Source organism: Pecten maximus, chromosome 5 (genome assembly GCF_902652985.1).
Source record: "Pecten maximus chromosome 5, xPecMax1.1, whole genome shotgun sequence".
NCBI lineage: Eukaryota > Metazoa > Mollusca > Bivalvia > Pectinida > Pectinidae > Pecten > Pecten maximus.
Window position 1 is genome coordinate 3,360,409 of NC_047019.1, and position 26,473 is coordinate 3,386,881.

The 26,473-nt window shown below is 37.0% G+C and overlaps 3 protein-coding genes across 7 annotated transcripts; all 3 read left to right on the forward strand.

Moving 5' to 3' along the window:
- Window positions 1-1,380: 1,380 nt before the first annotated feature.
- Window positions 1,381-24,294, forward strand: LOC117326876 (uncharacterized protein UU046-like). 5 transcript variants are annotated; one of them, XM_033883671.1, is made up of 4 exons: window positions 1,381-2,504; window positions 2,881-2,963; window positions 3,707-3,732; window positions 23,446-24,294. In XM_033883671.1, exons 1-2 carry the CDS (start codon window positions 1,782-1,784, stop codon window positions 2,956-2,958), a joined length of 801 nt encoding a protein of 266 aa, XP_033739562.1. In that variant the 5' UTR covers window positions 1,381-1,781; the 3' UTR covers window positions 2,959-2,963; window positions 3,707-3,732; window positions 23,446-24,294. The 5 variants fall into 5 exon arrangements, with proteins under 5 accessions (XP_033739562.1, XP_033739561.1, XP_033739558.1 ...); XM_033883670.1 differs by lacking the exon at window positions 3,707-3,732 and having other exon boundaries at window positions 1,383-2,504; XM_033883667.1 differs by lacking the exon at window positions 2,881-2,963 and having other exon boundaries at window positions 1,404-2,504.
- Window positions 6,167-9,714, forward strand: LOC117326877. Its single transcript, XM_033883672.1, has 2 exons — window positions 6,167-7,572; window positions 8,059-9,714. Exons 1-2 carry the CDS (start codon window positions 6,859-6,861, stop codon window positions 8,323-8,325), a joined length of 981 nt encoding a protein of 326 aa, XP_033739563.1. The 5' UTR covers window positions 6,167-6,858; the 3' UTR covers window positions 8,326-9,714.
- On the forward strand, window positions 12,629-14,383 carry LOC117326875. Its single transcript, XM_033883665.1, has 2 exons — window positions 12,629-13,788; window positions 14,133-14,383. The coding sequence occupies exons 1-2, from the start codon at window positions 12,928-12,930 to the stop codon at window positions 14,349-14,351; spliced, it is 1,080 nt and encodes a 359-aa protein (XP_033739556.1). The 5' UTR covers window positions 12,629-12,927; the 3' UTR covers window positions 14,352-14,383.
- Window positions 24,295-26,473: the final 2,179 nt, after the last annotated feature.

Sequence of the window (26,473 nt, forward strand, 5' to 3'; positions counted from 1 at the left end):
AAAGGTAAGTACATGAACGATATACACATGCTCTAACAGGGTAGGCAATAAATAGAGGATATCTAACAGTGTCTTCAGTAATACCAAATATATTTCACGAGTGGGGCTAATATTTTGATATTTTTCACGAGTGCGCAGCACGAGTGAAAAATATCTGAATATTAGCCACACGAGTGAAATATATTTGGTATTACTGAAGACACTGTTAGATATTCTGTTTATTACATTTTTTATCAACGAAAAACCTACCCCGTATGCTAACTAGGCCTACAGAGATCATTTGTAAACAAAAAATGTAGTTCCCCCTGTCCAGGTGCTGAGATATATGTCGGGCTTTCTGATTGGTCAATTATTTTGGTATTTTCTAATCATTAATTTGATTGGTCAAATCAGCAAAAGTGATATTTTTCACTAGTGATAAATATGATATAAATATCACTTTTATAGAATGAATAATTTTTGATATTTCACTGGTAAAAATGTAATAAAGACCTATATTTAAAGTGCTCACGCCTCTCTATCTGTGTCTCTCTCTATCTCTGTCTCTCTCTCTCTGTCTCTGTCTCTCTCTCTCTCTCTCTCTCTCTCTCTCTCTCTCTCTCTGTCTCTCTGTCTCTCTCTCTCTCTCTCTGTCTCTCTCTCTCTCTCTCTCTCTCTCTCTCTCTCTCTCTCTCTCTCTCTCTCTCTCTCTCTCTCTCTCTCTCTCTCTCTCCTTCTTTCTCTCCGCTGTGATTTATAACTGTTTCACTCTGTGATACCAAGTACCATTAAATGTCATTCCGCCCCTACATAGGGAATTGATTTTACAGCGTTACTCATTATTAAAACAGTCATAAATGAGAGGGGTCCGGTGATCAATACCTTCCTGTGTAATTTTACAACATGGACGAGTGCCAGTGTAACGATTATGACAAGTCTGTTCACAACACAAGCGTTAAAAATAAAACACGGGCGGGTTTTATTCTTGTTGATCAAACCGTCAAATTGTTTCACTGAATTGTCAGTGGTAAATAAGGTCGATTGATAAACTGCCCTATAAATTGAAACACCGTCTGTTCGGCGTACTTTGTAAAAAATAGTATATATTTATATGTAAATTAGCTTCAACTATCATCCGATAAAGAAATGTCGTATATCTAACTATAGAATGATATGCTCGCGACTTTTCAAATATTTTGTTAGATCTTTCTGTTCATAACTTTAGAATAATGCTGGCCTTATCGAACATCGATACACATGTTCTTAAATCTTCAATTTTAATATTTCATTTATGGTTATGCAAATGTGTTGTTTTTGTGAATGGGGGCTTTGTATATCGATATTGTTATTCTCAGGTGACAATACACAATTGTTTGTGTTTATAGTCTGTAGTTGATGTATATTTCACCCTACCTGTAAGTGTCGTAATGTAATGACATTTTATCACGAGGGCAGGTAGACGACTAACATTCCCCTGTGGCGGTCCGTAGTGCTATCAGCTCTAGAATAATTTTATATGAACCTTCGTTGTAGCTAGCCCTCAGGTATTCAGGAATTTAAACGACAATCTTACACGTTCGTTACCAACAGCCCACGTACCTGGATCTAGGGATACGAGATACGTTTGTGTTTTATATCCCTTTCGATAGGATTGATCAAAGTCTAATTGACCCCTGGTCAGTGTTGGTCGGTCCAAGGCATACGGTGTGTATTCAACTGCTCTAATCACCTTATTTTAACAAAGTTTCTCTCAACATAATCTACCTCGCTTGGACGCTCTACTTTCATTTCGAGAAACAAAGATGGCCACTTTTGAATGCTGGCAACCGTATACAACACTAGACCAACTGTTGCCGTCCTCGTTAGTTTTGACGGATGGAGAGGAGGTCGAGGGTGTAAAGGAAGAAGTTCCAAAGTCAACTCGCCGGGCCATTAAGTTTATACGGAACCAAAAACTCCGGCCGAAAGCCGGATTCCGACGACGGGAAACTTGGCTAGAAAATCAGCTTTCTTTATCTTCCGGGGTTGATATTTTATACCACAATCAGGTTAAAAAAGACAATCGAACGACTTTGCGGAGTCAATCGTCACATTCTCCGAGACCATCAACAGAACACAAAAAACGATGGATTGGCTTGGATTTATTGTTGGATCCAAATATCAATGGATCTTCAAAACGTCCAGTCAAGGAACAGCCATCTGAAACTGTGGTGTATAAAAGGAAAAATATGGACAGATCTGTAAGTTGTTTAAAACAACCTTATGAGCCGATCCCCGTTTTCAGTAGAAGTCCTAGACAAAGCAGCAGGATTAAGCGCCTTGATGATACCGACACATACATGTACAAGAGTTTCGATGACCTCGATATAAGTGAAAATTCGTGTGAAGGTTCAAAAGGAAAAGGCCCAGGGGGCGTCTCAAAGCCAAAAAACTACACCGAGATTCTTCATTATGTTGATGGCACAACGTCCATGGGAGCAATAGATACGTTCGAGCCTATCTACGTCATCAGTAGGAAAACAAAGGTATGTATACATGCCATGTCACCGGCGTGACGTCACAAGGAACAATATGATGACGTCATAAGGAACATTTCGTAAAACATATTATAAAATGCTATTTTATATTTACATGTCTTTATGGTTTATTTTTAAACATATACTAAAATTCGAACGTGCGATAGTTTTCAATATAATCGGAACAATATCGAACCTATGGCAGCCATATCATCTTTGTTAAAATAACATTAAATTTAGTAACTTACTATGTAATATATAGCTGTTGTATTTAAAGCTAACGAATGCACGTGCATGCATGTTTTGTTTCGTTTAGCAATTTTGATTTGTTATGATTTAGTTTAGTATATATGACATCTTGGCGGACATTTTCATTTTTCATTAGGTCAGCGAGTGTTCCTCTGATATAGAATCCTTAGGACTCTATTCTGACCAAAGTGACGTCACCAGTCAAGGTCACTGAAGACGGTAAACTTCACCTAGAGCTTAGTTCCATAAAAAAATTAATTGCATTATATATATACATGTACATATTTAAATATTTAGTCTACCTCGATGTTTCGAAGTCGCATGGACCGTAATATTTGTAAATGCCAGGTAGCTATGTATCACCCGAATGACTTAAAAATCTACAAATTCGTTTTAATGGGAAAACTCGAGTTATGCGACTTCGAAATAGCGATGTTCATTATTTACAACATTTTTACTTTTACAAATATATTCATTGCCGTCTGCCAAGAGTCCCAGTTCACCAGTAGACACAGTTTATAACTGATAGTGCCAGGACTATCGCAAATAAATCGTGTCGAGACCCTGTGTTTGAGTTATGGCAAACAAAATAATGGTTGTGTTTCCGCTCTCAGTCTTCAAGAAATAAAAAAAAAAATCGTGTTTCATCAGGCAATTATGGCTAGGAATTTTACTATGTTAGAATATTTTTAAGAAATTGTAAATATTGTGTAAAAAGAAAAGTGTGACACATGAATAAAATGAAATATCATTATAATTTGAAATTTTATAAATCGTTTTGATCAAAGTTTACAAACTGGTAGCATATTAAGCATTCAATAGTAAATATACCTAAAATAGCGTATACTAATTAACATCTGTGCTTAAATACTGGACGGAAAGCGGAAACATATTTCTTTTTTAGTGTAGAAAATTAATACCGAATAACAGTTTTGTTATTATCATTTTTCATTATTATACAGCATAGCTACCCTGCTAGCAAGAAAAGGTATGTTTTGGATCAGTTTTTAATGTGCCATCATATATAGATATATAGTACATACATACTGCTATAAGCTTAATTCATCTTGTCTGCTGCACTCTGCCTATTTGCATATTAATATATGTAGCTTTAAATACCTGCCCATTCTTAGTTTAGTTTAAACATATTTTATTGACAAAAATGACAAAGGGATTGGTCAGCAAGTTTTACCAACTTTAGTTTAAACAATATTTATTTGAGAATAAGTAATACGATACAATAAATCAAAAGTATACAAGAGGATTTGGTAACAAGCTTAGGTATGATTCGTTTTTGTATTTCGTGATAATTGGATTTATGATATGATGAAATAATTACTTTCACTGCTACGAATACAATTTTGAAACGAGTTGATATTTTTTTAATAAGGGGTCTTAAGTGAGCTTAAACACTCAAAATGACTATGTTGTATATTTAACTAGTGAAATAAGAGTTTTCTGATAAAAAAAAAAACCCAGGAAGCCAACCCCCGTCAATGGCGGGATCCGTTGATATTAAAATACAAAAACTACTTGTTAATACCAGTCATTATTCGTAAATACATGGTTAACAATTTAACTTCAAAGTTTGCACGAAACCACAACAAATTCTCCCAGAGAGCCTTGCGGTCCGCTCCATGCTTTCGTAACTTCCGGCAGAGATTGGCAACTACAAATGCGTGCATTCCTACAAAGATACCTTCGAAGATTATCTTACATGCATGATAGTTATATCGATAACCAGACATAAAAACATAACAACTATAACAGCTAACATTGATAAAATGTTTGGATAGTCAAAATTACTATCTTCGAAGTGCGAACATCCGGTTTCTTATCAGTAATTTATCGAGTACTTTAACCTGTCGTCTTTATTAAGTAAATATTGACATCCCCATTGGTTACAATACAATAGGGATTCACGCTGATAACAAGTTTCGAATCTTAAATGACAGATAAACAACATTTTCGGTTGTTTTACTTATGACTAATACACTTTGCTTTTATAGTGGTTAAAAATCAAAGGCTTGTAGACACTGAAATTAAAATCAATACTTCATTTATTGTATATTAAATCATCAGACCCGAGGATCCAATTACAGAATTGATAACAATACAAACAGAGGTATATTACATATCACAGATACATATAAACAAATTATAAGATGTGTATTGTTCGTAAACTAAGAGAGAAATACATGTAACAGAAGGCTCATCATCATCAATCATCATCATCATCATCATCATCATCATCACATGTCGATATACAAATGTACTCGTGCCTCATTAGCCTCAAATATACATGTATATCTAGCGAGTTTACGAAGATCATAAATATTATCAACACTTTCAAAATAACTGTATAAGTTTGTTCACGGATGGATTTCGCCAGGTTTTATGTATTTTACTCTCAGATTATGATCTCAAAATAAATCACGATATAATTACTCTGGGATACACTTAATCATTTATTTAATTTATTCACCTTTAATTCAGAAGATGAAAAGATAAGCTTAAATTTTTGGAGTGCGTAATTTAATGTATTGAACTTATAGAAAACAAACAACAATATATTCTTGTTTTCAATCAGAGACGTGTATATCTGATATACACGTCTCTGTTTTCAATCGACCATAATTACTCTTTGTCGGCTTTAAACTAATATGAAACACTTCACATTGATATGCTTCACCATCATAACGTGGGCGTACACTTTGACACAAAATAATTTGCATAAACATTCTTTTAATAGTGATAGGTGCGTCCTAATGGTAAAATATCCGATAAACCAGATATCCGGAAATATATCACTTTCTGGGAATAACAGTAGAATCGCCAAATCCGGATAACGAATGTACGGATTATCAATACAGAAATAGCCTTTTTTTTAAAAGTTTTCACACAAAAAAACTAAAAAAGGGTCCATAGCATCAAGGTTTCCGGATTACCGAATCAGGATTCTGCAGCTGTACGCCGATGTAGTTATAATGATCAATTATGGACCTTTGGTAAGGTCAATATGGTGGTATATCAACCTGGTAGAATAATATTAACAGAAGGCGAAGCCCGAGGTCAATGTTTCAGATGCTATCAGGTTGATATATCACCATATCGAACAAATTTCTTCCTTAATTCGCATACTAGATATCAAACTTGATTGCTGATTTATCTTGGTTACAGGGGAAATATTGGGGCATTGTGACGTCATAATCAATATGACGTCATATACGCAATATCAACTCTGTGTTCCTAGTAAGCTTCCATGTGACCATTTTATCCAGAAAATTGGATGATATGAAATATTAACTTTTATCAATGACCTTCACTGGACTGAAATGGAGTATACATACGATTATGATAAGGGGCGTGGAACCCGGATAAAACTATAATTAGAGGTGCTCCGAATGTTGTCGCAATCGATTCGGGGATGAAGAGCCATTTAATGAGAGAGTTCAATAACAGTGACTGTTTGAATATCGCCCATTGACTGACTGATCGGTATCGATTACTTAAGCTGTTATTGTACATTTGCCCTCTACCAAGCATGGTGTCGGATTACATCGGTTCTGTACACACGTGTGTTGTTGTTACGTGTACACGTGTGTAATTGGAGATGTTCATAAAAACTGTGGGTTCAATTACGTTTGAATTATCTTGACCCCCTCGGCGGACCCTATTTACCAATAAACGTCCCTACCAAGCCTTTTAACCGCCGAAGTGTGACGGGTTTAAATGTGTATAATTATTCCCTGGGTCGCGTATATGTTTGTAACAAGTAGGTCCTTCGGAACCATGCCTCGTATTATATACGCAGCCTTGGAACCGTAAGTGCCCTAATTTGGCAAATTAAGTATTCTATAGAAATCGCGTGAATTTTGATCGAAATTTGACATTGATTACAATATAACATATACTTTAACACCAGCTCTTCCAACATGGATTATTTAAATGTGTTTACGGTCTCCAAGTACAGGATTACAAACGTTGGATTAATATCAGTCCGAAAGTGATTGTCAGAAGCGCGTGAGCACGAGTCACTACTATAACATTTTCTCGTTAGCGTCCAGTTTAATCTGCAAAAGTGGACGAATTCAAGGACATTGATGCTCTCAAGATGAAGCTGTGTGAAGAACTCAAACAATGGAAACTTCATTTGCCTAATCAGTCATACATGTTACCGACTATGCCTAAACGGAAATCCCGACATAAAGTTCGCCGGAAACGGAAACCACCGGACCCTCCAGAGAACGTCACCATCACTTTGAATGACACAGGCTCACGGACAGTTGTTGTGAAACGAGCAGTCCCTAAAAGAGAAAAGCAAATCTCAAGAAGACTAAGCGTAGAGGAAGGAGGCGAAAGTGGGACCGGAAATGGCCGTTCACAAAATATATCTACACAAACGACACTTCATGACCTTGAATTTCTCCTGACGGACCCCCGGATTAGGGAGACGGGGCCTAGAGGGTCGTCATATCCCGATGAGGTGACTTATACCCGTCAGGCCACCGCCCACAGGACGTACCGGACGGGGGTCACCACCTTGAAGGTAGAGCATAGGACCACTGATAATATTGTCGTCCAAATTGACACACCGCGCGGACGACCGGACAATGGCTTAGATAACGGACAAAAGGGAAATAAATACAGAGTAAGAGAATGTAGAAAAGAGGAGGAAGATGAAGAGAGAACGGATAAAGAAGAAACAAACAGAAAATGTTCAAATAGTGCCAAAAGAACGACATTCGCAGACGAAGTTGTGAATATAAAATTAGAGGCGGATAAGGAAAAGACGGACGGAACGGCAAAGGTTCGCGCACCTAGCAAGGTAAGGAATGTATGACATGCCGAGCCTTATATAGCTACATCGATTTAAAGATTATCTTGGATTACATATCAGCGTATTAAACATAACTAAAGTCGGTGACCTAAATCAGATCAGTATTTTTGATAAACATCAAGGTGGACTGGTACATGTATATGACACGTGTATACATGATTGTAAACCTGGGAAATTTACTGTTAGTAAGATTTGGCGTTATATAAGGAATTTTGTTTATTGAGTATGATGTTTTTCGTGTTAATTAGATAATAAAACAATCACGATACTTTCATATTGGTTTTTAAAATATAGTTTCGAAGAGAGAGAGGGGGGGACATTGGGTGATTGTCCGATTTACTTTTGTATATTATAGATGTGACGAAATATGCTCTGTGATATATATTCCACAAAAATAGCATTTCAATTGAAACGTCGTAAACAGTACCAAAAAAAGACGGGAAAAACTGAAATTGATATATATATATATTCCAGGTGGCAAAAGCGTGTGGACACCGACTACCGATGATTCGTGTAGGAGGAGGGTGGATGGAAGTCCCAGACTATCTTCGTTTTCACGTACCCATGCACGTGCACGCCGAAACTACAAAAGATGGCCAGGAAGGGAATTTGATAATTAGGTCACAGCGACCTAGGTCACAGCTTTTCTCAAAGAAGGGAGAAAGCCCGAGCTGGACTGCAACGTTAAGTAGAGGAACTAAAGGAAGTGCCTCGACGACAATGAGGCAAAGACTTCTGTAGGAGAAGAAACGGTGATGGAAATAGGTCAGTGTGACCTATATACTAGAAATGTCGGTTATCCTTATATCGGCATAACGAAAGCAGGTCACCGATGCCTGGGGCAGATATACTGTAGCAACCTGTTATGGTTGAATGAGGTCAGTGTGATCTATGTTTGTCAAAAGTAGGTCAGTGTATCTTAAATGAGAGAATTAAGTCACTGTGATCTATGTCAGAAGTAGGTTAGTGGATTTTTATGGGAGAATTAGGTCACTCTGATCTCAGTGGCAAAAGTGGTTCAATTTGGTACATGTTTGGCGGACATAAGTCACGGTGGTCACTTTGAGAGGACAGTATATTGAGAAAAACTCGGTGTGACGTGGCTGGCCTTGACCTCTTGGGTCTAAGGTATAGGATTTGCTGTAATAAGGTAAAATGAATATGGTCAACGCCGTATCAGCACCACGTCGTGAATATATCACGTGATCGCATAAAAGTTTTTTTATTTTACAACAATTGCAAAACAAGTTATACTTACTTATATTAACCACTCTTGTTGGCCCGGATGGAAGTGTGCGAGGGGATTGTGCTGTGGGAGGAAAACGGAGTACCCAGAGAAAACCCACGTGGTCGGGCAGGTGACGCCATACCTTTCCACGTCCGATCTGAAAATCGAACCCCAGTCGACTAGGTGAAAGGCAAATGTGTTACCACTGTGCCATTCGACCACCACGTGATATAATGACGCATGTTGATTGGATACATGATGCTTTCAGATGACAATCACGTGATATAATACTACCCCATTAGAAAACACTGTCAACAATCAACAACGCAATGCTAGGATATAATGTTCTAAAGCCTCTATTACTTTCTGGTGATGACACTGACATATCTGACTGTCAAAATAAAGCGCTCTGGATCAAACGTAATATCTTCGCCATATAGACTAACTTCACGTAAACTTTATTTATTTTACAACAATTGTGAAACAAGTTTAACCCGCTTATGTCAATAATTCTTGTTGGTCCGATTGGAAGCGCGCGAGAGGTCTTACTGTTGGAGGTAACCGTCCCACGTGGTCGAGCAGATGATCCCCATATACATTTTCACGTCCGATCGGGGAATCGAACCCCGGCCGCCTATTAACACCACTGTCCTATCCACCACTCAATCTCCGCCATTTTATGTTGACATTAGGACACAGTGTTCTGTCTGTGACTTTCCCTTCATTGACGTTATTGTGGAAACGAGCGTGAGATTTTAACTCCATTGATATTAGTATACAGCCATGTTTCCTTATTTTGATGTCAAAATGATGTCTTGTATCTTTTTTGTTTATGCTTGATTTAAACCTTAACAACTTTGTTTTATGTTTTATACTTCAATAAATTTTCTTTTTTAATCTAATTTTGTACATTACGCATTTTGTCACAGCAGAAAGCTACACCGCGTCGGTTTCACTTCGGTGTTGCTAGTGTAAGGGAGATAATTCTTATTTACAGAATAGACATTCGTGTGGTGATAGAATTTAATAGCTGTTTAACAACAAACAGCAATGTGAAGTTATTTATTTATTTATCTATTTATCTATGGAGTTATGGTTTTATTAATAACTTGTCATAAAAAATGCAGTTTGTCTTAGATACCAGACATTCGGATCAACCTCGGGTTGGCCTACCTCGCCTCCGTCTGCGAACTTAGCAATCGGAACACCTCGTCATTTTCTCCTAAACTAGACAGACGGAGGCGAGGTGTTCCGGTTGCGAACGTAGGTTCGGAGAAAATGACGAGGGGTTCCTCGCCATCTTGTTTTCAGAAACGAAACCTTCCAAACCACAACCGGTGGTGGTTTGAATGGTTTAATAAACTAGTTTAGGTTTATCAGAAACAAATGAATGAACCGGTTTCAGTTTAAATGTGGTTTGAAACTGGTTTACTCAACAAATGGAAAGTTTACAGAACCGGTTCGAAACTAAAACTGGTTTTAGGAGAACAAATTCGCCCTAAGTGTACAAAAGATAACTCGCTGATATTTACAATGGGCCATGGTAACCAGGCCCACAAAAGGGTCTGGTCTAACGAAGGTCGAGTATATTGTTATTTACAGTGAAACTTGTCTTATATAAACCCTGAGTATATCGACATTATTTGGCATAGCGCTGTACTCCCATTGCTTATGAAATCTTGGTCGGATTATACAGGTAAATTATCAAAATGTGTCAGATACGACAGGTTTGATGTAAAGATCAAAATGAGGTTATATTTATTTATCCATTTCCAAAATGTTCAAGCAGACATTATTATAAAACAATAAGTTAACAGAAACGAAATTGTTTACGAGTTGAATGACCTACACACATGTGTTGAAAAACTAAACTACACCGTACAAAGTAATACGAAAGAATTTATTACGATGACGATGATTTCATAAATATCTTGTATCCGCGACCATGGACATGATTTCTTATCGTATGATTGAACACCGCTAGTCGGTAGCATGGCTTAATCCCCGCAAAGCTCGTTTTAAATGGAAGCATTCTTGACTTGTTCTGTAAGTCGGTTGTGGAATGAACTCCTTTGCTTTATATTTTATTTGAATAACACGAATATGTACCGTTATATCTGTGTTGTATGTTACTCAATAGCCTGCTAGTCATCCTGACAAATACCACCTTTAAATACACCTGTATATATATATGTTTACCTGTGTAGCTACTCGATTCGCCATAATTGTTTAAATACCCAGTACGTATTTCCTTTTGAAATATCCAATTAAATGATCTGATACACGTGTAGCTTTTGCACCTGAAGGTCTCTAGAGAAACACCTACGCACATGTAGATATATATATATAATTGTCAAGTAGTAATAACGACAGTACAGACAAGTAAATTGTCGAACTTTCGAGGCAATCTGCCCCTTTATCAAGACACAGGTAAATTACATACGATCACATATAGACATAGAACATGGAACAGTTACACAAATATAGTGGGTATAAACAACAATAAATATCGTTATGTTGTAAAAACGACCCCCCTCGGCCGATAATTAATTCGCCGAGGGCCTATTATGATTAATTAGGAAACATCTTAGGTGGTGTACAGATGATAAAAGTAAATGAATGAATAAATAAAAAAATAAATAATAGATAAATAAATAGATAATATAACTAAAAGGTTTGACAAAAATAACATCGCGAGTTGATTCGATGTGATGGCAGCGCGTGCTATGTAGTGAATGTTTTTGTTTTATTTCCTCCAAATGATGATGATTTCATAAACAGAATATTGAAATACAAACAAACTTCAGAAGAGGATCATATAAATGTACATAGTTATTTTACAAGTGAAAAGCCATTGGATAATTATTGATAATTAACTACATTTTGTACTTCAAATGCTTTAAACATTTGATACAAAAATCTAAAATTTGTGAGTCTGAAATACGTTTTTCCAAACTTTGTATTGCTAAGAACAAAAGCGGCCGCATGTCTCAAAACTGTACCTCTATAAAGCGACCCGATTTATGTTGTAGTCACCTTTACTAGACGAACCTTTGTTACCGCTACAGATCGATTTCATGAAACGGACAGTGTCAGTCTTAAATGTATTTGAATCATTTAAGATGCATTGTAAACTTTTTATTTTTTACAACAAATGTGAAACGATAAGTTATATCAACTTATATCAATCACGGTTGTTGGATCGTATGGAAGCGCGCGAGGGCCTAAATTAATGTGGAAGGAAACCTAAGTACCAGGGAGAAACCCTTTTCACGTCTGATCAAGGAATCGAACCCCGGCCGCCTAGGTGAAAGGCAAGTGTATTACGACTGTGTCACCCGACCACCGCTCAAGATACCTTCTTGATCACATTACAATAATTTTGACGTCATACTGTCTTTCGTTACGTCATCACGTTCCTCGTCACTTTAACACCTGTAAGTGTGGTTGATATTTAACCATTATTTTACCACATATACGGACCTATTCTTATCTACCTGTAAGAATTAAGTACCATCTCACATACAAAATGAAGACCGCCTAACGGGGTGTGCAGAGTATTGTGATGACTGTAATTGTCAAATGATTACATCACGTAAACAGCGGTCGCTATGCACAGGTTGTCCCCAAGTTACTTACACACGTACCAAATAGTCAATTATGTACATGTGGCCGTACTGTCGCCCACCCGATTGTTAGGCCATCAAGATATGGTCAATATTGATTTAAAAACTAAACGGGAGAAACTCGTCTGATCTAAGGCTGGGAGCATGTGTATACTTGAAATCGACCTACACGTATACATTGTATATACAAATATATATATACATCGGTACGTGACACGGGATTGAATGGTCGCTAAGCCGTGAGGGTTAGTAAAATCCATTACTGTCACTGGTATAGACGAACCCATGGTGAATCTCGTGTTTGAAGTCAGACAAACTGAGAACTACGGCTTTATAGCCATATAATCATCACCAGTGTCTATAGGAGAATGTCCGTGTGTGTTCATCTAGAAATCTATACTGAAATCTATAATTAAGTGCAATATCCATGACATTTGATACATGTGAAAGGTCACGTTGCCCGAACGAATTAGACATTGGATTTAAAAAATGCCTCTTCGAGAACACCGCGCATCTTCGTCTAGGAGATCGCGGAGACGAGAAAAGCGCAGTGTTTCAGATGATTCTGAAGATGAAGGTCGCGCTTTATTGAGGCGACGTCCGGCGTCGGCGAGCGACCTCCGACTGCCGGAATATCGTCATAACTCAGGCGATGAAAGGGAGCAGAAAAAAGTTCACCGAAAGGAGAAAAAACTCACACGGAACACTCGAGAGGAGCGGACTCTCGAGTATGTTATGAGTAGCGGAAAGTCTGAAGATCGCCGACCGGCGACCAGGATTGCTTACCAAAGTGACGGCGAGGAGAACTATGATAGCGAGACCGGAAGTGAAGGTACCATACGCAAAATGAGGGAACAAATGCGCTACTACGCATCACAAAATACCCAGGCTGCGTCAGACATGGGCGACCGACGCACTGTGTACTACAACGCGCGTTACCATGGGCGTCCGATGTCCGACGTCGGCACACAGCTTGTGCAGTACGCTCGACATGACAGTGTGCAAGAAAACCGACGCGTCGGCAGACCCGTGTCGGCATTCAGTGAACAGGTCATGCGTACCCGGGACGGGGACCGTCTGGTAGAGGTTGAAACAAGAGAGGAGGGCAGCAAGATTTATTACAACTATCGCCTGAAAGAGGCGAAGCCCCCTCCGACCCCAGTTAGACACATGCGTCATGTCGGGGTACAGATGACTACCAAGTACGTTGCGGAGGAACCACTTCCAGTTAAAACTAGGAATTCCGGCACGCAAACTCCGGCGCCGCCACCCAAACCTCGTCCAAGAATGATCGTGGTACCTCGCCCAGAGACGCCTCCCATGGAGGTCGTGGAACGCGTACCCGCAGTGGTAAGTCCTTATCTCCACCTTTGTTTACATGTTGATTGATCATGGAGTGAACTCATATGATCCGAAATAATTAATTTTGTTGGAGGACGTCTGTATTAACGAGAGTCATTATATTTAAGTTAACGCGAGCCTTGTAACTCCGAAAAACAAAGACGTCACTTTCATGTCACTTGTACTTTGAAATATAATTTTCCCGCAATTTTGTGTTTCGGTAATCCGGATGAACCGTTAATCCGGATGAGTAAGAAATTTCCGGTTTAACGAATTTGATCCGTATGACGTATATCAATTATGTGATTTATTTGTTTACATTAATTTGGTATATCCTTCCCGTGCATTTTCAGATCCCCAAGACTAAGTCGGTGATGGTTCGCGTGGGAGGAGGATGGATGAAGGTTGAGCATCACCGCAATCATCATATTCCCGTCAAGGTGTACGAGCATAACAGACGTGCAAGTGATGACGACAAGTTTCTTTACATCAAGTCCCGATTTGCTAGGAAGAAGAAACAAGTACCCGTAGCTTATAAAATGTATAGAGAGAAATTGACTCGGACTAATTAGTGCATCGCTAACCAAGGATGTTTAATACGACGGGAAAAAAGTTGGGAGGGGAGGGGGGGGTCGTTGAACACCCTTGGCTAGCGATGATGTGCATTTTTTTTTAAAATTATTAGGCAATTTTAGTTTTAGATATACATATATATCGTCTCGCTTAATTTCAAATTATAAGCCAGACAAATTGAATTGCCTCTAGTATAGATTTAGATATAGGTATTCACAAAACTCCCTTGGATCACAGTAAACCTGGAAGTCTAAAATGATTTTTTTTAACTACAGGGATTATTAATACTATTGATGGAAGATAAATCGCTGTTCATGGTTACCAGCGTAACGCTAATATTGGATAATTGAAAAATCGTACTAATTGGTGACGGTTGTATTTCCTCTATTTTACCAAAACCCTGTGAAATTGTTTTCTCATTATTCATATATATATATTATATTACAGGTCCCTGTTTCATGATTTAACTTTGTATAACAGACATTATCTTAATATCTTTAATCAAGGTATTGTATTTTTTAGAAAATACGTCATGCGACTGTTAATTGGGGTCGTTTGAACGTTTTATTAATAATCAAAATCACTTTTCCTCTTCCCGGGAACTGTTGTTTATTTTATATAATGAGCTGTATCGTTTATTTCAACACGCTAGTAAGCTTGTAACCCCATCCGTTATTAAGATGTACCTCGCTAATCCGGAATCTGTTTATCCGATATGATAATATCCGGAAATATATACATTATAAATGTAATTCGATTTTATTAATCAAATAACTCAATTAATCGTTGTTTTTTTCTTAAATCGGAGTAATTGAATTTAATAATTATCTTTCGTTTGAGTTGTCAATATGACTATATAATACTATTTCCGGTAAATGTATTAGTGTCCGGACTAACGAGGTACGGTTATATGTACTGATTGCTTTAACCGAATAGATCATGTCGGGCAGTTTTAATATAGAATAGATCATGTAGATAAAATATAAGCTTTATTGTTCAATATGTAAATATGTTTATATAGTACATAAAACTAATTATGCCAAGAAAAAACGGGAACTAATTATGCCAAGAAAAAACGGGGTAAGGAATTGCTTTAACAAATCCGGTTGTTTCCGGACTTCTTCGGGCTTTTCGGGCTCTTCGGGTTTTTCTGACAAGACCCAAAAGGCCCGAAGATGTCCGATTGCGGGATAAGTATGTTGACAATCATGAAATTATGTTGACAATCATGAGTTTGAAGAGTTTCATGAATTGCCAAAGTTTATAGAATATATCATATATTTGTATGTTGATTTTAGTATGTATATCATTGTCAGCACATTACTGTTGTTAATTAAAACATTTGACAATCACCACGCTTTCTATGTGTATTGATGCAAATTAACACCATTCAAGTTTCACACACGCTTCTGCTTCAAAATGACATTTTATTTCATGACAGGGAAAATCTTATCTTATTTTAGATTTTAAAATTGATACGATTTTCCTCATACCGTTACATGATATTATATAATAACAGTTTTGTATAACTTTCTAAAGCGATCTTATTATCCTGAATGACCAGTCATAATTAGGAATACATGAGTGACGTCATAGCCTTTTACTTGTATCAAGCAGAAATTATTAGACTATGAGAATACTGTATATAGATTGTTATGGCACTGGAAAGATACTCTAAAAACCGGCTTATGAGACGAGTTTTCCGGGGGTTGTCGCAATTAAACGAGTGAAACTTTGAAGTGAAGTGGAAACCTTCTTATATGTTCTGTTAATGATGTATCATTCACTTCAAATAAATTACCATTACTGATATTTTGTTATCTCCTGGATTCCAAATTGAAAAAAAAAAAATGATGAAATTCGTCTGAAAGTTCTTTAAATTAGGGTGAGAAATAAATATTGAGGAAAATAGTTCAGCAAATATTGGTATTTAGCTATCAAAGCAAAAATCATCTATACACACAAAAAGTAGACAAATATTGAATATATGCCTTATTTCTGGCGCTTTTGACAAGTATTTAAAGAAATTCTTGACCTATGAATACAACTCGAATAAACGATTATGCGAAAAAAACCTTGTCGGGAAGAAACGGAGATTAACGATTGTACAGAAAACCTTGTCGGAAAGAAACGGAGATTAACGATTGTACAGAAAACCTTGTCGGAAAGAAACGGAGATTAACGATTGTACAGAAAACCTTGTCGGAAAGAAACGGAGATTAACGATTGTACAGAAAACCTTGTCGGAAAGAAACGGAGATTAACGATTGTACAGAAAACCTTGTCGGAAAGAAACGGAGATTAACGATTGTACAGAAAACCTTGTCGGAAAGAAACGGAGATTAACGATTGTGCAGAAGACCTTTCGCAAATGCCCGATTAGATAAATAATCCTCGGAGATCGATATCGACTTATAAAATGTATTGTGGATTACATAACATATTTACATGGGTTCTTGTAATCCCCTCATTTAAAGGATCGAACAGGCATGGTTTATACATGCACATGATGGGTGTTGCCATGGCGACAGGGCAGCTACATATCAATCCAATGACCATCAAAAGAATTGCAGTGTGGATTACGTAACACTGAATACATGTGTGTCCTAGTAATCCCCCACATTTAGAGGGTCGAACAAACATGGTTTACGCATGCGTTTGATGAGCGTTGCCATGGCGACAGGGCATCTACATATCAATTAGATTGCCATCAAAAAGTAATATATTTGTCGCCTATCTAAAAGGAGATTTAAAATATTGTAAACACTACATTCACGACTCGAGTAGAAATCCTGTTATACAGGTTTTTCAATAATCACCAAAGCATTCTTATTAAATCTTTTTACACATTGATAACATTCATCAACAATGTGACTTTCAGAGGAGGAACGATTTGTATAAGGAAACGTGTTTACAATGTTCAAATATTAATGATGCGTTTTCACCGAGGAATTCATCCAAGGCGAAATTGCGATGTGATATCCTTTAAGGTGTAGAGTATCGACGACCCATTGTACACAGGTTGATTTGTATATGATATTTGACCGCCTACATCTTAAAACCACTTTTCATACACAATATCCATGGCATTGTAGGGTACTTATGCTATATAATTAGCTGTATACACCTACAACAATGTACACTTTCGGATTTCACCTAGCTGTTTCCATTGACATTAATCCAAATTCATCCTAAATCGTTATGGAATGGTAAGACTTTAAAGGCCACAGTCGCCGGGCGATGTATATATATATACCTTGGACCCAAGGCTGTACGAGGCTCTACCTGATCGATGTGTGTACGGGTGGCAAGCAAACAAGGCATTAGTGAAGAACTGTAAAATACTTAACCAAATATTGAACATTTCTCAGATGAAATACACACGTCAACAGTAGTTGTGGGACATACACCTTAGTGACAGCCGAGTTTGACGACAGGATATTAATCTTTATCGTAATACAGTCAAGGTACTAAAACATTCAACACGGATCACTAGAATTCACGGATGACGTGGATACCCAAGGTGTGGTAAAAAAAAGGTGCATGGAATGATGTGAATATTTTCAAAAGTTTCTTGGATTAATTTGTTAATTAGGAAAATCAGACAAAATGTCTCGAAGTGGAAATAGGCGGACTTCAAGACAAAACAGTGTCCGGTCTCAAAATCGGAACTATTATTATTCGGACGCATACACCGACGATGAGCGTCGTTACGTAGTTCGTGATGACGTCATGACGGATAAGGAAGCATGGGTAGAGGATTACGTATACGGTCGGTCCCGAGGTAGCACGCGCAGACCACAGTCTGCCTTGGCTAAGTCTGGGGGGTACCGGGCCCAGTCCCCGGGACTTGTCGAGGTGGGACGATATGAAAAGGACGGAAAGATTTTCTGTGATTACCGGATGTCCGACGAAAATTATTCCGAGCCGGTCATTATAAGGCGAAAGCCCGCTCCCCCTCCTCCTCCCAAAAAAGTTCGACATGTTGGGGTACAGATGACAACAAACTACACTGCCCCTGCGCCAAAAAAGGTTCCGACCAGGGACGCATTCACACAGACCAGAGTGAACACGCGCCAAGCCTACACCCAGAGTAGGCCACCGAAGACCCCCAAACCAAAGGAACCGTCTCCGATTGTGGTGATCCCGGCCCCTTCACCACCTCGGACACCGACACCCCCTCCCCCTAAAATAGAGGTAAGTTAAATCCCCATTACCCCCAACCCCCTCAAAAAATGAGATAAATTGACAACATCATCCCCAAAGCCGGTAACGTTAAGCAATTATCAATTTTGTTTGACGATTTTCAAATCACTTACACCTTGTTTCAAATTTAAACCATCTAAGAGTTTGTCCTCTAACGACAATTAGCTTGTTACCAGGAGTGTTTGCAAGATTGGCACTGACAAGTTCAGTGGAACCCCCATTTTCAGGCGGGTGTGGGGTATGGTGGGGGCGGGGATATATGGCGGGGATGGGAGTATTTTGTTATCCTTTTTCATTCTAATCGTACGTATTGCATGCATTTTAGGAAGCACTATATTTGCGAGTATGATAGCGTGTAAACATTTTCCCGGCAGTTAAGCGATGCGTGATCTATCTCGTTGTTAGGTTGAAAATGATACCTGTATCCAGGTGTATACTTTAATCAGTGTTCCACGTCGATACGCTTGTATGCATTAGCCAATATCGATCGTACATAAACAAAGTCAGGCTGCTGATGCTGATGCGGAAGTGGGGAGAAGTGTCTGTCAACATGCCTCATCGTCGATCAATACAGTAAAATCCATATTGATGTTTGTGACAGGCAACAAGATTAATCGTGCAAACGTGTTATTAATGCATGGAATGTGTGACAATTCATCCAAAACTACTTAAGGGGGTATGCTACTTAACTGACACGAATGCATTCTGGGAATGTATTCCACGTGTTATATACTTTGTACGTGACTGGTCACTCACATTTTACGTGGTGACCTGGATCACTATCAGGTGTCAAGTGTAGTTGTTTTGATATATCACACTACGAAACATACACAATCTTTCATCCAACATTTATTTCATTTGTGATAGTAAACCAATCGAGTCCGTCGCTGTTTTTGTTTTTGTTTTTTGTTGTTGTTGTTTTTTTAATTATTATTTTTTTTTTACCAATCGGTAGTAAATAAGTAGATGGTTTCTGTTTTTAAACAACAAATAGACTTGCTTTTGACCACCAGTATTTTCTGGTTTTGACTAGTAGCTGCATTCTGCTTTTGACAACCCTGTTATTTTTCGGCTTTGCCTAACCACTTGTTTATGCTTTTGACCAACCGCTGGATTCTGTCTTTGAACCAACCACTAGCATCTGTATTTGTTTTTTTTTTGTTTTTTTGTTGTTGTTGTTTTGTTTGTTTGTTCTATGTTCTATGAATCAACAACTTTTCTTTTGACCAACCGGACCTTAGGCCTAACCACTAGCTTCTGGTTTTGATTTTTTTTTTATCAGTGAACCAACAACTTCTACTTTTGACCAACCGCCGGATTCTTCCTTCGAACAAACCACTATCTTGGCTACGAAGCTTGATCAATTATTAGTTTCCTGCATTCAAAACTTCATAGATGTGGCATTCATACTGATATAACTGCCACGTATCTCGCCGATAGACTAAATATTTAACAGTATCTTTGATACTTGTGACATATCTGTACTTCTCAAGCTACCCCAACCTTGTAACATATGTATAATTAAAAACCTTAGTAAAAAATAACTTTAAACTTGATTGAATAGACAAAAGAGATTCTATTCTCAGGCTAGGTAGTATTTGCCCTTTTGCCAGTCACGATTCTTAAGAAAACCGTTACCTAAGATGTTCAATAATTAGTTAACTTACCAATAATTTACCAACACAAAAATGTATTCATGACATCTATAAATAGTTACCTAGATTAAAATTTGAACGAGCAGTCAAACATAACTTTCATGAAGAGTAAAACAAAATAATGGACAGAAGATGTAATACGATAACAAGAAGATAATAATTCAGAGCTTTGTCTTGCATATAATTAAACTAACAATACATTGAAGAATTTAAATAACGAAAAGAAAAACCGGACGGCTCGTTTTACCAGTTATTTTGGATAATTACATACTCCAAAAATACTTATGATTAAAAGGACAATGTAGATCTGCAGAGGGATAAAGTGATCCGATTACAGTTTGAAAGTTATTTCGGTTAGGAATTGAATTCTGTGACCTCCCTCATAATATATGTGGGTGTGACACTGAAAACCAGCACAGTATTTCACCAGCACAGGGACCAGGCGTATTTTATACGTGTATTATTGTATTGATCGTTGGGATACAGTTTACATACTCTGACGGAAGTATCTAGTCCCTGTGTTTACTGTGCTATGGGGTGGAAATGGCGTGCTGAAAGTGAAATCCATATGTTTGCAGTGACAATATTTAAAATTTAAATTTAAAGATTTTGACACTGAAGGTCGTTTAATCAATAATGGCAGAATTCTTCAGTTATTTGGTGATTTAACGTTCAGGGTTTAAAACACCTTATTGTCAATTAATACATGTTATCTCTTCACACTCTCGGTATTGAACCTTAATTCACTAAGTTACCTATAGTCCATGATAATGATATTGAAAACGTACCGCAGGAGGGGGGGGGGGGGGGGGGGGGGGGGGGGGGGGGGGGGGGGCCACTTAGCTACGTTAAATTTCTGTAAAATCTCTTTAAACCAAGCGGATTTCCTATATATAGTACATAGATAAATAATCTCGCACGAGTGTCAATGTTAATCTAGAATATACACTGTATTGTATAAATTCAGCATTTGATATGTCATCAGATTTAACAATGACACAAACGCGAGATTTTGTTTTTTTGTTTTTTTTTTGTTTTTGTTTTTTGTTTTTTTTGTTTTTTTTTGGTTTTTTTTTATTAATCACATAACTTATAGTTCACTAGAGAAGAGCGATACCTAAAACCACTTTCCCTTTAACACGTGCTAATTTCTACTCGATCGGTACTCTCTTCACAAAAATATAGTGTGACGTCATCTATTCATGACGTCATAATATTGTTATGAAGCGTGTGTCGTACTATAATTGGTAGAATAGGACAGTTTTACGATAAGAATTTAAATTTTACTCTACTGTTATTACTTTGTTGCTGTTAAATATGATCATCCTGTCGAATAATTATTAATTGATAACCAAATGGCACTAACTTTGGTAATGGTTTGAAAAATTATGTTGGTTAAGTTTCTCTTGATACATCACATTCATACATAAAGGTAAATGTGACTATTATATTTCATCAATAACAATTTGATATGTTAATAAACATACATAATTATATATAGTAACTTATCCATATATTTTATCATTGTACTACAACTTTAAGTTGGTATTGCGAAATTGCGAATCTCTGGTTTGGTTCTAATATTAGTCTTATAATACAATATTTCGAAAGTTCATATCGTGATTTTTAAAATTTATTATCAGCTATGTACATTTTGTTATTTGTCGAGCCTTCGAAGTCTTATATTATTGGACTAGTTATAATACTGGCTGTATATAATAATGGTCAGCAATTTCTTATCGGCGTTAAGTAACCGCATTGTGATGTTTGACTCCATGGAAAGTAATGCAAAGCCTCTAAAGAGCTTTTAATAACTTTGAATTATTTATTTTATGGAAGTTCTTTGTGAAGATAATGAAGGCTAAACTTTGCGTTGTATGTTTGCATACAAAACAAAATAAATAAAAGTAAACAAAGAGCAACCGCCGAGTCGATATAATTCTTGAGAAATATTGTTCATTTATTCTTATAATCGAACAAACACCTCTATAGTGCTGTAGTTGGCGTATACTTGTATTTGGTACGCACTCAGCTGTAGGAGCACAGGGACTTGAGAATTTGTCACAGTCTACATGTATTTGGACCTTCCCTAGTGTGTATAACACATTTTGAGACGTTTTGGGGGGCTAGATTAAAATTTGATAAAAATGACACCCCCGGTGTTCATATATACAGAGTGTCAATTTTACCGAATTTTAATCTAGCCCCCTAAAACGTCTCAAAATGTGCTATTTACACTAGGGAAGATCCAAATACATGTAGACTGTAACAAATTCTCAAGTCCCTGTGAGTAGGAGTCGTGTTAGCGGTAAACCAGTAAGTGACCAAATCTAACAGTTTAAGCCTATATTACGCTGACCGAGAACGATATGCTCAACAAGCTTTCTATGGAATTTAAATTTTGTTATGTAATATTGAGCTCTGGATACTTATACTACGAGTGTTCAACATATATCTATAGCAAATAAACACATCATATGGTACACGATTTAAAATCCAATCTACTTATATTTAATATATAAGCCAAGGCCCAGTTATCAAACAGGCATTGTTAGCTTAACTTGTTCGTAAATAAACAAAATCATTCCTGTTTCCTTGTTTTCGGGGATATGTAAATTCGCGATGTTCTTCTACATCAAATGCAATTCAAACATAAATATTAAACTTTATCTTTGAATAGCATTCATGAAGATTTTGAGCCTGTTTACCATTAAGAATCTAAAGGGCGTTTAAACATGTCTCACCGAATTTTAAGAAATCTTAAGTACGATCTTTAAGTTGGTTCACGACTCTGTATGACATAGTTGTGTTGTGCAGATCATTAAAGTCCTGTGAATTTACGTCTACCAAGGAAAGGACTCGTTGTTTTTTGTATACACACTACAAAATATATCGTGCATTGAATACAGATCGATGTGCCTTTCTTGTAAGAGTCATTCCCTTCTAAGATATTATTTTCATGAGAACTTGGGGCGCTATACCGGTTTGACTAGTCTTGTTCAACTAGACGCTTTATTACTGTGACGTAGTAGACGCAGTCAACAAGAGTCTGGTTGAATGAGACTTATGTTGGACAGGACAACCCTGTAATGTGTCTCTATTCAAAGAGGCGCTTCACTAATAAAACATTGTGGATATCTAGAATTTATATAATATCCACGAAAATGAAATGGATGCTGACGAAATAAAAGTCCATATCACGTGATCTTACATATTGTCTTCTCTGTTTCAGGAACCACAGTACATATACGTGCCCAAGACTCGTCCTAAGCAAATCGTCGTCCGGACGGAACACACCGGACGCCCAGGATACCTGGTATCCGAAAGGAGAAAATCCTTGACAAGGAGTCTACCACTAAGGGTCATCGAATACGATAACAACAGAAGTCTTAAAGACAAGTATATCTATGTTCGGCCAAGGAGTGCGATCGGACGCAGCAAACCGGTATTTGTACCCGATGGGGTACGAAATGTACATGGAACGCCCCTATAAAGTACCTGATTATCCAAGATGATCATATTTATAGACTATAGAGTTAGTTCCCCTTTCTTGCTCACTAGGTGGCGTAGTGTAAGAGCGACACCTAGCGACATGTATCGATAGTTAACTTTCGCGGCGGCCTTAAACAAACTTTTCGCTCAGATGTTGTGACTTAAAATTACCAGTGCGCATGATCGGGTAATTGTGATGGGTATCACGTGACTATTGCTAAGGCGTTTTTGATTGGACAACAGTATATGTCTACTGCAAATACGAATTCTTAGTAACCACAATGTTTTAAGGCTGTTGATTTTCATCGGATTATAAGAATTGTGTTGGGCTTTGTTGTAGGGTTATTGGTAGTGGGAAAGAGTTTTCGATGAATATGTAGGTAATTGATATTTATGTGACATATCAGAAAGGAAACTGATATGATGGGGGAAATGTGTTTTACACAACGATACTTGACCAAGCTGGAAAGCTGTGATACTAGTATTTACGTGTTGGTGAAGAACCCGTCCGGATTTGAAATAAAATGAAGAAGAAAAAAAAAAAAGAAAAAAAATCTTGTTAATGCGGACAGAGCGTCAAGAAAGATGAGACCTTTTAGTTGTATAGATGATTTGTGTTTCATCATCAACACTGTTAAATGATCAATGTTCTGATTCACTTACCGGAAAATGATCGTTAATTTCAGATTATTGCAGTGTTGAACAATATCATGAATGTGATCTTCAGCTGTTTGACGTCTTATTATCAGGAAGATAAATCCAAATGAATAGTGTCCAGAAGGTTATTTTTCATGATTGCATCAGTTCGGATTAATGAAAGTTGTGAAGTACTACAGGTGAAGAGATATGGAAAGGATTTCTAAACAAATTTTGTAAACAGATTCATCTGACGAATGAAAAGCTAGTAAATAATCAGTGTCTAGAAAACGAGAACTTCTGAAAATGGACTTTTTTGCCTATAGAGACTATACTTTAAAATGATGTTGTTTGTCGACCACTGTTTAGGGAACAACCAACCAATTGAAAAGATATATTTTTGAAACACGCCCCTGTGTACAGAAAGTTGAGCCAAGGATAAAATGTCTGACAGCCACTGATTGGCCAGTATGTTATGAAGTGAGAAAATAGATATGTAGCCTGATAGGTAACTATCAATAAGAAATGTTGATATGAATTTCGTAAGTCCGATTGATTTTTTCCCCAAAAGTTCAGGTAATAATAAACAGGTAAACATTTAAGATTTTTGAGAATTTTTACTGCGAAATTCACCCATTTTCAAAATGGCTACCCCTGGAGAAAATTTGAGCTGAAGGACCCAACCTTTTTTTTTTTTTTTTAGGTGTTATATCGGACCCTAAACTTTTGTTATAAACCATAATTGTCATATTGAATTCAAGAATTTGAATGAAATACTCCAAAACGTTAACACTAAAGTCTATGGGAAAACAATTGGTTGGTTGGTCCCTTTAGCTGAAGTGCTAGGATAAGTGTCTGTATCGTCAGTATTACATAACTATTTTAAATTAATGTACATAGCTTGGTTGTTCTATAGCGTGTATCAATAGAAATGTATTTCTCTCTAAAACTTGGCTCAGTTATTTATGTAAAAGGAATAAAGGTATTTCAGAAAACTGAATCTTAAAGAGGACTATAAAACTGGAAGACTAAGATATTGCGAAAGAGGTTTTTTTTCTGCTGACTTTTTCTATTTAAAGGGCATGGGAAACCCCAAGAATAGTTTAAAGTTAACCTTCACGCGCTTGACCTTTCGTTTGGATTTCAATTTGTATCAGCGAAGCAATTTCCAGTAATTCTACTATCATTGACGTCCTCTATGTAACCTCCACTTCTCGCCATGAATTCAAATGATATATACCGGGCAAATGTAGATTTTAAATTTTGATATTTCAACATATTTTATTGGAAATCAAATGGATTGAACATCAGGCTAAGCCTATATTAAAGTTCTCTCCATAACATATTACATTTATTTCAAATAATTAGTATCCGGTTATTAGTCAAGAATGGAAAGTATAGTATATATATAGAAAGAGTATTTGTGAATAATATATAATGATAATCTTGTGTATTTTCTTTTTCTTTATAATAATTTACAAATCATTGTTAAATATGTATTAGAATTCGTTCCGCAGGAGAGAGACAAGTGCCTGATCAACAACAGAGTTTCAGACTATAATTATATTTTAAGTTCAATGAAAAAGAACATGACAACTATGACCTTTGACCTTGACCTTGTACTAAAATTAAAAGCAACAAGAGCATATAGACAGGTAATCGAAATCGTTTTTCTGTATGTAAAAAGGCATTACACTTGAGCAAAATATGAATTATAGATTGATACGGAGACCCTAGAAAAATACAGGGACATAACACCAGGGTCAGTATCCATGAAACCCGGCTAATGCTCAAATACACATTTTCTAGTCACACTCAAATACTAGTGTGTACTTTTGGGTGATACAATTTGAAGGAATTTTGGAAATATTTAAGTGAGATATTATTTTCTTTGTCTGGGATTTTCTTCTAAACTGCTACAGTATTACTTGATTTATGAACTTTCAACGAAAGTTGGGTTGAGCATAGTTTCCATGAATGAGCATGAGAATGGCTTCATGAATATTCGGCGACACTCCTCTAGCAGATCTATGGGTAAAATCATGTTAATGTAACGTTCTCAAAACGAAAGTTAGGGAAGTAACAACAGAACCGCCCCGTATATCGAAGAGCATGGAAGAAATACAACATTT

Bases quoted from the DNA above. Each gene is read 5' to 3' on its own strand.
- LOC117326876 (XM_033883666.1), top strand. From the start codon at position 1,782: ATGGCCACTTTTGAATGCTGGCAACCGTATACAACACTAGACCAACTG. The intron at 2,505-23,445 runs GTATGTATACAT...TCTCTGTTTCAG, and splicing joins TCATCAGTAGGAAAACAAAG to GAACCACAGTACATATACGT.
- LOC117326877 (XM_033883672.1), top strand. From the start codon at position 6,859: ATGAAGCTGTGTGAAGAACTCAAACAATGGAAACTTCATTTGCCTAAT. The intron at 7,573-8,058 runs GTAAGGAATGTA...TATATATTCCAG, and splicing joins AGGTTCGCGCACCTAGCAAG to GTGGCAAAAGCGTGTGGACA.
- LOC117326875 (XM_033883665.1), top strand. From the start codon at position 12,928: ATGCCTCTTCGAGAACACCGCGCATCTTCGTCTAGGAGATCGCGGAGA. The intron at 13,789-14,132 runs GTAAGTCCTTAT...GTGCATTTTCAG, and splicing joins TGGAACGCGTACCCGCAGTG to ATCCCCAAGACTAAGTCGGT.